Consider the following 18,613-nt stretch of genomic DNA (forward strand, 5'->3'; position numbering starts at 1 on the left):
GACTAGCAAGAAAGCTTTGGAAGTTATATTTTCTTTTTGAACCAGCTCACTATATTATTAGATGAAGAGAGAGCTATAGATACAGTTTAGCTAAATTTTAACAAAGCTTTTGATAAAGTATCTCATGCTATTCTTGTGAAGAAGATAGAGAGGTATGGATTAAATGATAATGCGATCAGATGATTTCAAAAGTAGTGAATGGCCAGACTCAAGGAATAGTTGTTAAAGGTTCAATTGTCAATGTTGCAGGAGATCTACAGTGGAGTTCCCCAGGGATCTCTTGAACTTATGCTACTTGAGATTTTTATCAATGGCTTTTGTAAAGGTATACATGACACATTCATCAAATTTTCGGATAACTCAAAGTTTAGAGAGAAAGCTAATACAAGATATGACAGAATCAGGCCCCAAAGAATTTGGAAGCACTAGGACTTTGGAAAGAATCTAAGAAGATGAAATCCAATAGGAATGAATGTAAAATCTTGCACTTGGGTGTTAAAAAATCCATTTCACAAAGTATAAGATGAGAGAAGCATGAATAGAGAGACATTGTGCTAAACAGTGGTGGGGTTTCCAGAATTGGGATATGATAGTACCACCATATTTTGCCCTTCTCAGACTTCATCTGGGTTGAGTTCTAAGCATGATGATGTAAGGATGATGTAAGGACAATGATAATCTGGATAACTTCTAAAGGATGACCAGAATAATCTAGAATCTTGAATGTTATATATATCTCATTTTGACAACACTGATCTGAACTATCCCTGATATAGAGATAGAGAACATTCAGTCCAATCATTTCATCTTTAAGATAAGGATATTGATGCACAAGTAAATTAAATGACTTGCCCAGAATCACACAGCACACAAGCCCTAAGACAGGATCTTATCACTCTTTCTGCCACCAGGATCAGCAGAATATTCGCTATGTCCTCAGCAACCTAGGACTAAAAATAGACCTTCTTAAGTAGCCTAACTCAGAGAAATCTCAGGATTCCAGGTTTGGAGAGACTGATTTTTTTATATCAACTAGTCTGATCTCATTTTTACAGTTGGCAAACTGAGACAGCAAAGAGTTATATGGCTTGTCCCAGGCCCCACAAGAAATAATTGACAAACTCAGGATTCAGACCTGGAGTCCCATGACTATCAAGCACTGTGCCCTACTGTCTCCCAGTTACCCACTGATTAAAGAAAAAAGTTGACACCTAATTATGCCACTGACTACCTGTGTGATCCTGGGTAAGTCACCACCATTTCCTCTTCTGCAAAATGAGCAAGCTGGACTAGAATGACCTGCAAGCTTCCTTCCAGTTTTGTAATCATGAGTCTACGACTATAGAAATAATTATTAATAGTTTGGGAACAGCTCTGTTACAAATAATGTCTGTCTTATTCATTTTGCAATTCTCATATAGTGCCTTGTATTCTTAGTTATCTTTTCTTAGTCTGTGTCTTATAGCCTCACCTTCTGGAAAGCAGAGAATCTTATACTCATTTAATACATTCTCTTGTAGCCAGAAGTCTTCTATAAACATTTATTGATTGATTGAGAGCAGAACAGGTGAATTGAGAGTTAATACTAGTTTTATCCTTATTCTATTTCACCCAACTCTCTTAGATAAAGCTTGCCTTCATAAATTCATAAATTATGATAATTATGATAAATTTTGAGGCAAATTCATTGGAAAACAATTGTTCTTTTCTTCCTAGTAGCTTCATATTTTTCATGTTTCTAAATATGAAACTAGTAAATAACTTTACCTTTTATCCAGATGCTATCTGAATAAATCAATGTGATGGCAATTCCTTGGCAATTATCTATTTCCTTTATTTTTTCCACATGAAGACAAATGTTTTAGTGCTGAAATATTAGCTCATCACAAATAGATATTGAGAAATTGTGTAGCTTTAGTTTTTTTGGTTAGAATTTGCTTTTCTTATATATTTGTATTTGCTATTAAGATTTTCCTAAAGATAAAATTATAAAACCACTCCACCTAAAAAACCTATTTCCCCTAAAATTGGGAAATGTTTGATAAATTTGCTTCTAAAATGGCTAAAACATTTTTTCAATCATGTCAGTTTGAAAGCTTGAACAGAAAATATCCATGACATTTTCTTGTTCATCCTCAATACATTGATTCTTTTACCTCAAATTAAATATACAAAAAATCAATGGTAGTATTTTTATATTTATATAGTTTAACATTTCCCATTATAATAAAATAATATCTAGACTTCTTAGTAACTGTAAGAAGGTTACCTCTGTCAAATTACATTGCTCTATGTAACTCATCCTGGGTCTCACAGTTCAAGCTAATCATTGACAGACCTTTACAATCACAAGCTTTTGCTGAAGCTTTGATAAGACAGTCCAGCAGTTAGAGGCAAATGAAGGCAGACTGTGCAGCAGGATCTCCAGGGAATGAATGGATTTTCTTCAGACACGATGAAAGAAAACTGACTATAAAAATTCATACAACAAGAAAACAATGTTCATCCACGGACCGAAAGGCTCTGTCATCCTCTGGGCGTTTTTCCTCACAAGAACCATTACTGGATTCCCAGGAGAAGGACAATCTATATGGAAAAAAGATCGTATCTTTAATCCTATGAATGAAACTCAGATGTTTCTCTATGACACTTTCCCAAAAAACTTTTTCTGGGGTGTAGGAACTGGAGCATTTCAAGTGGAAGGAAGTTGGAAAAAAGATGGTAAGGGACCCTCGATATGGGATCACTTCATCAGCACACACCTCAGAGATGTCAACAACACAGATGACTCCAGTGACAGCTACGCTTTTCTGGGGAAAGATTTGTCTGCGCTGGAGTTTTTGGGAGTTTCTTTCTATCAGTTTTCGATTTCCTGGCCCAGGCTCTTTCCAGATGGGATAGTAGCAGATGCCAACGAGAAAGGACTTCAATACTATAATACTCTCCTCGACTCTCTTGTCCATAGAAACATTGAGCCTATAGTTACTTTATACCACTGGGACTTGCCTTTAGCACTACAAGAAAAATATGGGGGGTGGAAAAATGAAACCATAATAAAGATTTTCAACGACTATGCGACTTACTGTTTCCAGACTTTTGGGGACCGTGTTAAATACTGGATTACAATACACAACCCGTATCTAATTGCTTGGCACGGCTATGGTACAGGTATGCATGCACCAGGAGAGAAAGGGAACTTAGCAGCTGTTTATGCTGTGGCACACAACCTGATCAAGGTACAGTAGAGCCGGTTTCATGTTAGAGTGTCAGATTTTTTAAAATGTAATTGTCTAGTGGAACCATAGAATGAAGCTAGGAAAAGATGAATTTTAAACTTGTTTTTACTGCCATCACCCTTTGCCATTATTTTTCAGAATTACCTACTGTCTATTTCTGGTCTTTTTCAATGGTAGTTTGTCTTAAATTCAATTTCTTAATGCTAATGTTAGTTTCTTAAAATGTATTATTTTGAGTTATGCTTTTTAAAAGACTCTCTCCATAGCTCCACATGATATTAGTACAAATGTCTGTTTTCATCTGCAGGATCACTGCAAAGGTTATACAAATTCTGTTCCTAAAGAAAAAAGAATCCTTTCTTGCCAGAGGCCCAACCAACCACTTCAGAATTCTGTTAAAATAAAAATGCTTAAAAATCTGCAGTTGAGGGTTTCTAGTTTATGATTAGGGATGCTTAGCTGCAATCATGTGTAAAATTCCATATGCAGACATTGAAACTATATTATTTCTAATTTGCCTTGCTTTTTTTTAAATAGTAGAAAAAAATATGACTTTCATTTAATCCAAGTGTTCAAGTTAAAGTTAGTAAGGTAAAAATTGTGAAGTATATGAGGAAAGGCTATATTAGAGTATTATTATCTTAAAGCAGTGAAAATATCAAAAGCCACATCTTTTAAAAGACATTTAAATTATTACAATTCTAATGAGAAAATGTGAACAAAAATAGGAATGTAGATACTATTTCTATAAAATAATTATATAATTAGATATGAAAAGATTGCATAAGTGCACTTTTTAAAAGAGATTCCACAATTTCCAATGGCAAAAAGAAAATCCAAAATTTAATTTCATATTTAATCTACCAATGGCTAGGAAAAAATGGTTTAAAGTTTTGCATCAGATCTGGAACATTTTGATAATGGGGTTAAAAAAGGATTAATAATAAAGTGATACAATCTAGTAATAGATGTAATTAAAATTCTGTTATAATAGTTAAGCATTTATTAATTGCCTATTATATAAACTAAAAATGTTTTAAGAACAGTAAAATATCATTCCCTTTATAAGTGTTCAACATATAGATCTGTCTGGTAACTCTAGTTATGTTTTCTGTATATTACTTAATTATAACATAATTAATACAAAATTATTACTTACAAGTATCCATGCACACACTTTCCAGCCACACCCACCTACATAGATAGTAGATTGTTATGATTTCAGCCACCATCTCATAGATAGTATCAGCTTTGCATAAAAAAGGATTGCTATTTACCTCTCCATTTCATATACCTAGAGTATAAATAAATGTTAAGATTTAACAAAATTAAATTTCAAAAGGGAATAAAGTTAACAGAAAAAAACTAATCCACACATATCTAAATGTAGACATTTATATAATAAAGAATATATTCTAAACTAATTAAGATTTCTATTTCCTTGAAAGCTTTTTAACAATTTGAAATTCAAGGATTTATTTTAATAACAACTATGCCTTCCATATTATTTCTTTTATCTTTTTAAAATCCTAAATGATAAACTTAATTGACCATAATTTAAAGATTATGAATTATAATTTCTGGATCAATAAAAACTGTATCATGAAACATGTTTCTTTACTTAATGATAGACTACACCAAAGAAGAATGGAGAGAAAGCTTAAGGTTTCATAATCTGAAATGCCAAAGAGACTTGATACTTAAGCCTCCAGGTTGTCCCAATTCCCCTTCCCCTTAGGGAAATTCCTTCAGGACTTATTATAGGATAAGTGATTTTTAACAGAAAAGAAAAAATCTAATTCCACATGTTGACATGGGATCTCTCCTTCTTAGTGCTTCATCTTATGGCCTTGGTTATCCCTTGGTACTGATCATTTGTAGTTAATATTTTAAGATTTCCAGGCTCTATAAGCTCATCAGTTTCATACTTTGATAATGATGGCACTGTGATTTTATCAATGTGTGTATCTCTTCCAATAATGCATACTGAAATTCAACCACATCTTGTCTTTTTATGTGACTCCCTGTAAATTCTCCACAGGGATCCACCCAATGGATTGGAGGCTTACTTCTAGATCTTTTGACATTATATGGAAGTCATAATTTGTTCAACTATTTCTCAATTGATGGGTATCTTCTTAATTTTCACTTCTCCATTACCACCAAAAAAATTGCCATAATATTTTTGTGCATATGAATGTTTTCTCGTCACCCTTTCAGCTTCCTTTTATATGTTGTTTTCCTACATTAAAATGTAAACTCCTTGAGGTCAAGGACTCTTTCTGCTTGTATTTGTCCAGAGCTTAGTACCATACCTGCCACATAGCCACAATAAATGCTTGTTGGCTGATAGAATATGACCTGGGAAGGATACTGAAAATCCACTGTGTATTTTCTTCTCCTTTCCTTGGGTGCCAGTAAAATACTTTAATGAAAAACCCAGTCTTTGTCTCTGGTAAACCAAAGGGTAAAGATACCTGTCACCAGTTTCAGGAAATCAGGGAGACCCTACTGGCAACAGAGATAGAGGGATCACCACCCCTACAGTTCAAGATATAAGGACTTCAAGGTCAATTAATGAGATGGCATTCGAATTCAGCAAAGAGTGATCTTCACCTTCCCCACTGGGACAGTTTCTTAACATAGCCCTAATCTAGTCCTGGTCCTAAGGACACAGGATAGGTTAAAGTGGTTGTGTAACTAACTGACTTGATTAGACAGATCTAAATCCAACACCACACCTTCAAGGGAATTCTCTAAATTACTGTTTACCCAGAGCTGGTCTGTATCTCCTAATCCCAGAATTAGTTACCATGTAATGAAGTCACATTTCAGAAATCAAAAACACTACTAACAAAAATCCTACCAAAGTTCGCCTCATTTGGAGACAGATTTAGAATAAGTAGAGCAAACTTGAGGTACAATTTGTTGTGTGTGAAGAATTTTCTTCTCCTGGGGATAGTGGAAATTTATGAACTATAATTTTTGGACTGTTATAGATTAGATTGATTACTAGACAAAATAGGCTGACTATTTTAACTTCATTAAAGTCAGTATGCTCTTACTGAAGCTCTGCAGACTCATTTGCCAAAGTTTAGACTCTTGGCCAATTCTTATCTTTAAAAAATCACAAAATCATGGAATTTCAGGGTATTCTGCCATGCATTTTTCTTAAAAAATGTGGTTTAGGAATGACATTCTAAACCTGGTTTCTCAGAATATCTAATCTCAATTTCCAACTTTCCTTTTCATTGCATTATTGTTAATTCCTCTAAGCTTACAAATATTTTTGATGGGTCTGTGATTCTCTACTATGATCTTAATTTATTTCAGGACCTCCTCATTTAAGAAGCCTACATTGTAAAAGTAGCCAGAGAAGCTATTAACTGTATACACTAGAGCCTTTTAGTGAAAATATTTTGCATTTATTTCAATGGGGAAATTTTCTCCATTTTTGGCTTTGCTTAGCTAGTTTGCTAATAGTTTAATCATAAAGACCACTTCATAAATTATAAAGTTCTATATATTTTTATAAAGCTTTGTCATCAAATAGGTCATCTCTGTTTACGTTTTCTTTTTTTTAAAATAGTATTTTATTTTTCTAAACACATGTCAGGATAGTTTTTAACATTCATTTTTGTAAAACTGTATTCTAAATTTTTCTCCGTCCTTCCCTTACCTCCCCACTCCCTAAGCCTGTCTACATTTTCTTTAGTCTATGGGTGGACTTTATTCCTTTTGCCTCTCTCCAACTAGATTGTAGGTTCTTTGAGGGATTGTGTCAATACTTATCAGGCTAGCCCAATAAACAATAAATACTTGGATTGAATTGCATATACATCAACACACATTGTTATATTGAACTTGTTATGAATGGGTTTTTTTTTAATAATTTTTTATTGATGGACGCACGCTAGGGTAATTTTTTACAGCATTATCCCTTGCATTCATTTCTGTTTCGATTTTTCCCCTCCCTCCCTCCACCCCTTCCCCCAGATGGCAAGAGTCCTTTACATGTTGAATGGGTTGCAATATATCCTAGATACAATATATGTGTGCAGAACCAAACAGTTTTCTTGTTGCACAGGGAGAATTGATGAATGGGTTTTTTTCAAAATATAAAAAACAAATCACAGTCACTACTTTCTATTAATAATTTTATTATTAAGATAAATATTTTCATACTGTATCCATTCTAAAACTATGGTAATATTACTAAAATTAGAGTGTAAGAACCTCAAGAAAACTCTAACAATTGTGAAGTTACTACCAGTGTGATTTATGCTTAAGCCTTCTTTGCCATTGCCTTTGGCTACCGCATCATAACATTGCCCGTGTTTCAGAAATACATTAAGATACATAGGCTGGTATAGTCCAGGCTCTTCTGTTAGCCATTAGAAATAAGGTGAAGTAATATGTTGTGTTAGTCACCAATAAGCAGTCAAAGAGCAAGGAGGCTTTCACAAGAAGTAGGGTAGAAACATGTTGGGTCGTGGAGTCAGAAGCTTGAATTTATGAACTGGGAGATTCACTTCACCTCCTTCTTAGGAGAATCACTCAAGTTTATGAAGCCCAGTTTTCTCTGATATAAAATAAGCATAGTAATATACATATTACCTATTGCATCATTTTGCCAATAAGAGAGCAAATATCATTAGTATTATAATAACATTAGTAGTATAAAACCAGTTGTTTTATTGCTACGAAATAAAGCTGATTTGGACAACTACCCATACATCAGAAATAATTGCAATCTAATGTCAGGGGTCGGTGGGAACCTGAAAGGAATAAAAACATCCACATTGCAACCTAGCACTTTCTAACATTCATAATAAAGGATTAATAATTTAAAATGAATTTATAGGTTCATTTTTCAATCAACTTCTGACTCTGTAACAAAAAAAACCCAACTCTATAATTGTCATATTAATTTTTTACAATTTAAATAGCACAAGGAAATCAGGCCATAAAATAATGATAGCTAATCTTTGTGTAGCACTTACTATGTGCCTAACACCGTGCTATGTCTGAGGTTGGATTTTAACTCTGGTCTTGCTGACTTCAAGCTCCGAGTTCTGTCTACCGTGTTACCAACTGCCTGAATCCACTCTGGATCTGTTACTGCATTATTAGATTAATGGACTGTGTACAAAAATGTTTAGCTAAATAATAAATAGGTGTGCCTCCTAAGTAGCTGGATGGCCAGGCAGAAGGCCGAGTCTAGAAGGACAAAGACCTCAGGACAAACTAGCCTCACACATTCATTAGTGGGCAAGTCACTAAATCTCTGTCTGCCTCAGTTTCCTCATTTGTAAAATAGAGATGATGATATCTCCCAGTGTTGTTGTAAGGATCAAACGAGATAATAATTGCAGTAATTTTGCCAACTCTAGAATGGGAATAATAGCCTTACTTCCCAGTGTAGTTTTGATGATCAATTGTGATGATATTCCAACGCCTGACACATGGTAGGAGTCCAATAAATATAAACACTTGTTTCCTTCTTTTTGTTCCTGTCATTGAGGAACAGTTCCCAACAAATGATATAGTAAAAAGGGAACTTCTTATTTTCTACACTCCCCACCAAAAAATTGACAAGAACTGAGAGAAACTTGTCTCCTGCTGAATCTGCCAGTAAATTAATGTAAAATTTAAAATATTCAGACAATTATTCCAAATAGTTAAAAAATGCTTACTGTGATTAAACAAAAGGAAATGTTGGCAACTGGATCACAGTCATCAAGTCTGATGGTTAATCATATTCAATGAGAGTTTTTCTTCTGGGTGCTGAATTTAAAGGCTATTTCCAGCACTCACAGTCCTTCAGCAGTACCGGGAATACTTAGTTAAAACAAATGTCCACTAAGTGATGGGCCTGAAGGAAACACCCATCACCTCCCCTATGTGGTAGTATCTTTAGCCAGGGCTGGTAGATAAGTGGCATTCGAGCCACTTGTTCGGAGAGAAATATGTAGTTTTTGGCTCAAGGCACAAAATTTCCTCATTATAGCTTTTAATTATTTAATAAAAACTTGTAAGTTCTCATAAATGTGATGCAAAATGATGTTTGAGGACCCAAGGTCTTTGGCAGTACACTGGTTTTATATCAATTAGTTGATTAAAATATTATGCTAATTAGTTATCCTTTAGTTTTTGTTTGGTTTTGTTTTTGTTTGGGGAAGATTTTTTTTTTTTTTTTTGCAGTACCATATTTACTTCACAGTACATTTAGAACTAGAAATTTAGAGAATCTCAGAATTAGATGGGCTTAGAAGTCATGTAATTTAAATTGCAGCTGAACAGAAATGCCCCCTATGATAGAGCCAATGCAGTGGTCTAATCTCTCCTTGAAGCCTTCCAGTAAGGAAAATTCACCCCTTCTTGAGGCAGCCATCTACCACTTTTGAATAACTTTAGTTATAATTATTAGGAAATTTTCCTTCCAGCAATCTGAAACCTGCCTCCAAATTACTTGGGCAAATTTTTTTTCTAATTCTGTCCCCTTTTTTTTCTTGCATATCTCCTGTGAATAACTGTTCCTCTCACCTTTTTTGAAATTTTAGTTTTTTGGTGCAGAATTTGATTGTCTCTTCACAGATAGACAATGGTATAGATATTTTATGTTTATTTTCTCTGGGCTGTACCTGGGATTCTCTGTGATATCTAGCTTCGTGATATATGTGATAATTTTCTCCCTACTCTTTACTTTTAGTTTAAAAGCTTCTCAATCACTGCTCCATAAGATTTAAAAGCCTCCAAGGAAAAAAGAGACTTTACGGATATATCACCAAGAATTAATGACCAATGGGTTAAAAACCAGTATTATAGCATACCTTTCATAAATATTTATTAAATGAATGAACTAATGAACAACCATAAGCTTATTAGTCAAATGTGCATAAATGGACTTAAATTTTGCTGTGTGGATAAAGGTCCCAAAGGTGGCTTCAATCATCAAAATTCCACATTTAGTTGTGTATATTTCAGGCAGGAAATTAATAGGCTACAGTTGGACTACAAAAAAGCGTTATAAATCCTTTAGCAAAGCAACATTTACTCTTTCCAACTATCCATTAAGTAGAAAAAAATGTAGTTAGATGAATGATTAACAAAAGTTTAAATAAATGTAATTATAAATATGCTGTGAATGATATTGCTGTCCTATTTAAACAGCTTGATTCAATATGAACATTCTCATAAGTGTTCATAAAAAATCGAGCTCAACTGGATCAGAAAATATCATGAATAAATAAGGAAAAATGTACCAGCTATTAAAGGGGCGTATATAGTAAAGTGTTGAACTGTTGAAAAATAGTATGTTAATATTTGTGTGATAATTCTTTTAATTAAATATTCAATAAAAAAGAACTTAGCAAGAAAACTCAGTCTTAGAAATAATTAAATATTCAATAAAAAAGAATTTAGCAAGAAAACTCTTGTTCAAAGAAAAATATATAATCAGAACTATTGAATATTAACAAAGTTTCACATTTAGACTAGTGGTAGTAAAACAATGGGATGCTCAAACTGTAAATCATAGCACTAGAGAGGACCACAGAAGCCATCTCAGACATTTTATGGAGAAACTGAGGCTCAGAGAGATTGTATGATATAGAACTTACCCTAAACTACACAAGTAATAATTATTAGAGTTTAAACCTAAAACCACTCACTCCAAATCCAGCACTCATCCCATAGTACCATATTTCTGCAAGTAGAGAATTTTAGAAAGAAGTATTAATTATGGAATTCCCTGAATTAAGGAGGTTAATTTGAGCCAGTTATTAAAAAACATTGAACTCTAGACTTGATATCTGGGTGTACTCTATTGTTTTGGTATTTTAAATAGCAAATATATAGCTGGAGAGGCTCATGCACATTTGTTAGAAAGCTTTCCTTAGTATCAGGTACATCTGGGTCAAGTCAGGAGTGTGCTAATAAAATGTTTAACAATCATCTTTTTGTAACCCAGTTCCCATTTGTAAATTTAATCTGCATTAAATCTATATTTTGATGGACAAAATATATATATTTACATCTTTCTTAAATCTAGAAAATTAAGAAAACAATAAATCAAGCTCTGATGTACAGCCTGTGCCTGAGCCTCACAATAAAAATTTAACAACAGGCTCTTGAGAACCTGTCTCAAAAAAAAAAAAAAAAAACTTAAAAAAAAAAAAGAACTTGTTTCAACTTCCAGCAGACCAATGTCAAATTCTGCAATCTTTCAGCCCTCTGGAAAGCTCTCAAACCCTGTAAATCACAGAACAGTTGCTGGGCTGCAATAGGAAAAACTGGAAGTACCGCCTACCAGTGAAATCACAGCATAGCTTATGACAGTTTTAAACAAAAGGTTAGAAGTTTATTGCTTATTTCTTTTTTCATTTTATTGGATGCTATTTTTATGCTTTTATCATCAAGTCCCTTAGCTTCCTGTTTGCAATCCCAATGTGACCTTTTATGGAGTGACAAAAAATGATTGACCAGATTAAGATGGAGACTAATTGGACTTTGATTTCCATCCTTCCTTGGTCTTTTTCTGAAAGGTGTGAAACTTTGGGAGGAGAGAATAGGTGAAAATGGGAGATTAAAGCAATTAAGCTCACAGGCAGAAAGCTTAGATTTCATTTGGTTTTGGTACAAAAAAAAAAAAAAACCTCTTGCTTCGATTATTCAAATAAAATGGCTGGCAATAAGAAAGAGAAAATAAGGGGGATTGAAAGGAACTTAGATAAATGTAGAGTAATTACTTTATTCATTACTGGTCTATATGTTTCCTTTAGAAAGCAGCAGAACTGAAAGTTGTTATTGCTGCTTAGTTGTTTTTGACTGATGTTTGACTCTCTGTGGTCCATTTGGGATTTTCTTGGTAAAAATGTTGGAGTAACTGGCCATTTTCTTCTCTAGCTCATTTTACATATAAGGAGACTGAGGCACACAGAATTATGTAATTTGCCCGGAGTCACCCAGCTAGTAAGTGTCTGAGACCAGATTTGAATTCAGGAAGATGAGTCCAGGGCTGTCCAGAACTGAAAGTACCATTGATAAATTCTCTCTTTAAGAAAGTGCTAAACTGGAACCCCATCTGTTGGAGGAGTGGGGAAAGTGGGGAAGGCATAATACCACTGTGTATATCAAATGTTAAAATCAAGATCATAATTCTTGGGGCAACTAGGTGGGGCAGTAAATAGAACACCAGTCCTTAAGTCAGGAGGACCTGAGTTCAAATCCGACCTCAGACACTTAACTTTCTGGTTGTGTGACTAGGCAAGTCACTTATCCCAATTGCCTTAGGGAAAAAAAAAATCATAACTCTCAGTGTTAGAACTGTCGTCCAAATTGAAATCCAGCTTTGTCATTCTATTGAACTTTGTCATTCTATTGATAGTGAGATACAGCAATACTCTAGTGATTTCAGATGCTCTCTGGTTCAGGAGAGTTCCCCAAACAAGAGTTTAACAACCGGGCTACTTAGTCTTGCCAACAGTCCTAACTTTCCTGGGAGTCTCCTGGACTCTTTCCAAAAAGCTTCTGATTGCCAGATGGCCACACAGAGATCTTGTTCTCCTGGAGACTAAGCCTCTGTTTGGGTGGGTAATGCCAGTTATCAGATGCGTAGCTGAATCACCTACTGAGTTCTCTGTTAAAAATCAAGTAAGGACAGAAATAAAATACTCTCTTAAATTTAAAAAAGAGACTAAAAGAGACAAAGTGCTTGCCTGCAAGAGAAAATTTAGAACTGGCAAGGAGCAGATGAGATATGTGATATCCCTCCCAACTCTGAAATTCTAGATCGTTCAACATGGAACTGGCTGACAGTTTATGGTTTATTTGTTTTTAGTTTTTATTTTTGCTGCCATGAGAAGCTTCATTCAGGTCGCCCATCTAGGTCAATTTGGCCTAGAGCTTTCTCTAGTCTTGTGAGCACCAAGTTCATAATCACTAGCATAATAAAAATAAAGAACTTAAAACCTCATACAAAGTTGGCAAGTAAATGCCCTTTAGGCAAAGGAGAACTTCAGCAAAGCATCAATTAGTTAATATTGATTTCTTTTACTCTGTCTTCTAATATGTGAGAAAACCCACAGATGCTTCACTTAATTAAATTATGGACTCTCTTCCCTTTTTTCCTGTTTGTTATCATAATTAATTTTTGACTCAGTCATTTGATCAATTCAGTCCTCTTCAAACTGATATTTGAATTCTATAATGACTACACTTTCAGATAACAAGGCAGGACAATCATTTCAAAAGCAATAAACGTGTTAGAACTTAATTTTCCACAAGATTGCAGGGGAAATCTTTAAAAATAAAATAAGGATAAGCAATATATTTCAAAACATAACTTGAAAATACATTTATAGGAAAATGATGAATAAGATGATTGAATAGGCTCAAACAATGGAAAGATATATAAAATAAAACTAAAAATTATGACAGAATTGATCAATAGAAAACATGAATTTAGAAGATTCAAAATAAAATATTGAGATACAGGGATATTTTCTAAAGGATTTTTTAAAATTTACATTTTGACTGTTCTGAGAATAGAGACATGACAAGGGGTATGGGACATTACATCAGCTGATGCTCTTCCTCCATCCTTGGCAGCCTTTCCACATCCAAACTTTCAATGATGTTCTATTCCTTCATCTGCCTCAGGCTTTCATCCTATTGCTATTACTACTCTCTCCTGTCCCCCCTGGAACCAGGCTGCTACCCTGCTATATTTTCTTGCTATACTGAGGGAGATAAAGGCAAAAAAAGACCCTCTTCCATTGTCATGCTTGTTTTTCTCAGCTCTTCCTCCTTGGAGGAATTAGGAATCAGAGGACTGTGGGTTTAATGGAGGGGTAAGGGGGAGTGAGGCAGTGGGTTGAAAATGGGTGAATGAATATGACTATCATCAGGGGTATCCCAGAGCCAGCTCTCAGCTGATTGGGAGAGCCAATTGTTAATTTTGAAAATAAGCATTTACATCTCAGAAATCTGCAAGCTATAAAGGACTTGGCTTATTGGTTATAAGTTAATTGTATTGTTTATTGTCTGGATTTAAGAAAGTGTTAATAATGCGGACTAAGTTTAAAAGAGTATATATGATTTTGATAACTGAAAATTGGCAATTGTTTTGCAATACTTTATCATACTGAGAGTGTTATCTTTCTTGGGCTTTGAGTTAGCTACTGAACCAATACATTAGACACATTTGGGTTTTAGTTGGGATTTTATATAGCTTACATTTTAATTGTCTGGTTCTCTGCTGTTTCTATTAATCCATAGTATTATTTTAACAAATGTTATAATACCAATGTATTAAAAAAAGTATAAGTATGCATATTTTCCCTTAAGACAGTCCAGCTGATAAACATTTTCTAAAACACCCGTCTTGTTCTATAAGCACTGGTGAACTCAGCAGGAGTGTCATAAAAGGCACAGGGAATAAAGCCATCATCGGATTGGAGGACAGTGACTATAAGCCACTAAAAACAATAATAATAATCGTAATTAAAATAATAACAATTGGTGTGTACATAATGCTTTGAAGATGGCAAAATACTTTAAGTCCACTAACTATGCTCATGGAAGGTAGCCACTTTGAGATAATGAGTCCACTAAAACAATAAAATATCTCATATTGTTTCATCCCATTTCAGGGACCCTTCAGCTAGTGCCGAGAAGTGTTTGCTAATATATTTCATCCACCATGAATAAACTGAATCGATTTGATCCTTCATAACTATTTGCAGGTTAGCTCCTCCTTGAGAGGAGCAACTGTCTTGTAACATTATTTATTGCCCGTCACTTAACACAGGGCCTGGCACACAGTAGGCATTTTATAAATGTTGACTGATTGACTGGCTACCCACTCTTCAGTATAAAGAGTGTGCTCCTTCCTCCTTCCTAGTGACTCCCATGAAAACCACTTATTGGTTTTCCCTCCTTCAAGAGCAGCCTTAGGTGTTCCCAACTATTGCAATGGGCCTTTTAACCAAGGGCCAGGGCCGTTTTCTAAGGCAGGTCTCCTCTTTCCCCTCCTCCTGTCAATTTTTGCCTCACTCATCATGATTGCTAGTTACATCTCTTGCTGAGAAAAGAGAATTTCAAGGTCATGTCAACATTTAAGGCAACAGTATTCACGTAATCTTTTGGGGTTTAGCATCTAATAGTAATTACTCCAGGCTAGCTTTTGCTCCACCATTAGTAATTGTAATTAATGTGAGTCTAGACTTTAGGTTGAGAAATGCTGAACCAGTGAGGGGGCGAGAGATGGTGGAATAAATCAAAAGAAAATGAAGCAATTTCAGTAAAGAAAGATGTACAACTCTATCAACTGAATATTTTTTAAAGCAATAAATCAAAAAAAATAAATTAATAAAAAATTAAAATTCAAAAATTCAAAAGCAATGAATCAAAAGGCTCCCCAAAAAATAAATAAGTAAATAAATAAGCTATGAATCCAAAGTTGTCCACCTACAAACCTCAATTAGGCAAAGATGAAGAAAAAGTTGATAAATTTTTGTGATCATTTTAACCCTATCACCATTTTGTCAAAGTAAATGAAATTGCTTTCACTTCCTCCTTTGGCCACAATTAATTTCACTTTGTAACTGATTTTGCTGGCCATTGATTCCAAATATAATTTATCATATTGGAAATTCATCAAAAGTGTTTCACGAGAATGAATTAGCATGCATTTACTAAAGCATCTGGCATCATGAAAAATCAATAAGGAGAAATGATCAACAGAGTGTGCAAAACCCAGTGTGGAGCTGGAAGGCAGCCCGTCATAGAAGCCCAATATGTCAGATGTTGTGTATGTATCCAGTTGTCTGTACTCAGACTTGGCTGCCCTGGAGATGTTCTGAGGTACTGGCTTAAAAATGGATTCACAAATGACTTGAACTATGTTCATAGAACATAGAACATAGAACATAGAAATATGTACTAAGAAAGGCAGAGCAGGATGTAGTTGGCTCATGTTTATTACAGTTTTGTAAAAATGTATTCACACAAAGATCAGAAGGTGAAATGATGTAAATAATTTAATGTACATTAAGTTCTTAATTTTTTCCCTAAAAAGTTGCTTAAGCTCATTTAAAAAAAAATCATATTGCTAAAGTAATTTTATCCTGTAATGAACATTTCAGTTTTACAGGTTTATATTTTCATAAATAAATTTCATCATTTAAAAAGAAAAAGATTTAGAAGTAAAGAGAAAAACAGCTCTCGTGACACTGGCTTTGTTTTCTTGGCATTATATCTGCTCTTTTAGTGCCAAAGGAATGAAACTATATAAAAGTAACTCTCTGTCCTGCATGAATTTATCTGTTCACTCACTCATTCACTTAACAAATCAATCAGTCAATTAATCAACACATTAAGCCCTGTGAGTTCTCCCACACATCTGGGAAAGTCACTTAATCTCTTAGTACTCTCTAGGCAACCAAGACTGAATTGCAAAGAGTGTTGATCTGGTTTAGTGAGGGGAGTTTCCTCACCAGAAAGTTCCTTATACCTATGAAATCACAGATCCCATTCTTATCCCTACCCTTTGACATGTACTGCAGTGTGCTAGATGCTATGGGGGAAATAAGACAGAGTCCTGGCTGACCCTCACTGGAATTGGCATTTAAGTGTAGAACCAAACCAACTCCAAAAGCAAGCCAAATGTTAATTATTACACTTTAAATGAAATTATTTTTAAGGAAATATTGAATTTGAACAAAATAATTAAATTTAGAGACTTGACTTTTGACTAATGGTTGGGGACACCTTTAAATGTTTTAACATTTGAGTTCATAGATCATAAATTAAAAGCTGCAAGGAGCCATAGAGCTCTAACTCTCTCATTTTATAAAGGAAGAACCTGAGTTTTAAGGAGGTAAAGTGATTTACCCAAGATTCCTCAGGTATTAAAGTGGCTAAACTGAGAGCTCAATAAATACGTCCAAGTCAGATTTGGACACATTCCTTAAGTGTTAAATTCATCCCTTACTCAGCTCTTTCTTTTCAACCAATTGTTCTGATTTCTTTCTGATATCCATTCCTTTCTCCACTTCTGATTTTAAAATCAGGTTAGTTACTTGATCTCATCTCTCCTAAGATTCATCTGGCCATGAAACAAACAACAACAACATCAAAGGGAACTGCCATACTGATATAGGAAAGAACAGGATGAGAAATTAACTCAGTCTCTCTGATGCCATAGCACCTAACAGCCAGCTGAAAGAAAAAGCCTGCTAACTTCCCCTTTAAGCTACTGAATCCAAGGAACAAAGGTTGAAGCTAACTTAAATCAATCATTCCAAAGGTGGATGGCCTTGTACAAGAGAAATGGTAACCTTGCGGGGGGAAAATCATAAAAAAGCTGTTGTGTAATGCTCATGGTACAAAATTACAGAAGTAATTTTTTTTTCCCTTGTAGACCACCTGATGAGCTACAGATTAGTAGCAGCAAATAGGTTTTACTAAAAATATCAAACTCACTATCTCTAAGCAATACTTTCACCTTGATATTTGGCAAATACTATAAACTTCTAACTACCAGGGTGCTTCCAAACCCATCCCCCTTCTTTGCATGTGAATAGAGAAGCTCTCTCCAATCCAAAGTAAAGATGACCTTAGATACAGTGATAGCCTCTTCAAATAACCCAAAAAAAAAAAAAAGGTGAAAGAAACTCCAAAGTACATTAAGGTCACCCAGTGAAGTGAACAGTATATAGAGTGTAGATAATTTTCTTAGAAAGCTCATTGGAGAAGTCCTATGGGAGCCAATGCTTGCTGTGTTTCAATCAAAATCCAAGGTTTTACATTCCTTCTGCTTGGATGTCAACTTTTACATATCCTAGCGAAGGAAACATCATTAGCTACCACGGGATTCATGTCAAAAGTCTAGTAGGAATGGGTGATGAATTTGCTTTGTGTCTCACATTTGTGTGGGATGGAATACTTTCAAGATTTTCAACAGTGAGCTAGGGGTTAAGAGTCTGGGATCTAGTAGCAGAGGAAAGCCAACAAGCTTACAAAACAAGAAACTTTCTTTTTTTTTTTTTTAAATAATTTTTTATTGATAGAACGCATGCCAGGGTAATTTTTACAGCATTATCCCTTGCATTCATTTCTGTTCCGATTTTTCCCCTCCCTCCCTCCACCCCTTCCCCGAGATGGCAAGAATCCTTTACATGTTGAATGGGTTGCAGTATATCCTAGATACAATATATGTGTGCAGAACCAAACAGTTTTTTTGTTGCCCAGGGAGAATTGAATTCAGAAGGTATAAATAACCCGGGAGGAAAAACATAAATGCAAGCAGTTTATATTCATTTCCAGTGTTCTTTAACAAGAAACTTTCAAGAAGCCTTGCAATGGCCAGAACT

General features: G+C 34.6%; 1 protein-coding gene across 1 annotated transcript in view; it reads left to right on the forward strand.

Annotated features, from left to right (window-relative positions):
- Nucleotides 1-2,397: 2,397 nt before the first annotated feature.
- KLB (klotho beta) overlaps nt 2,398-18,613 on the forward strand; it is a 33,103-nt gene continuing 16,887 nt past the window's right edge. Inside the window, 2 exon segments of the mRNA XM_051964944.1 lie at nt 2,398-2,458; nt 2,461-3,236. Coding sequence (XP_051820904.1) covers nt 2,398-2,458; nt 2,461-3,236 — 837 coding nt within the window.

Source organism: Antechinus flavipes, chromosome 6 (genome assembly GCF_016432865.1).
Source record: "Antechinus flavipes isolate AdamAnt ecotype Samford, QLD, Australia chromosome 6, AdamAnt_v2, whole genome shotgun sequence".
Taxonomy (NCBI): domain Eukaryota; kingdom Metazoa; phylum Chordata; class Mammalia; order Dasyuromorphia; family Dasyuridae; genus Antechinus; species Antechinus flavipes.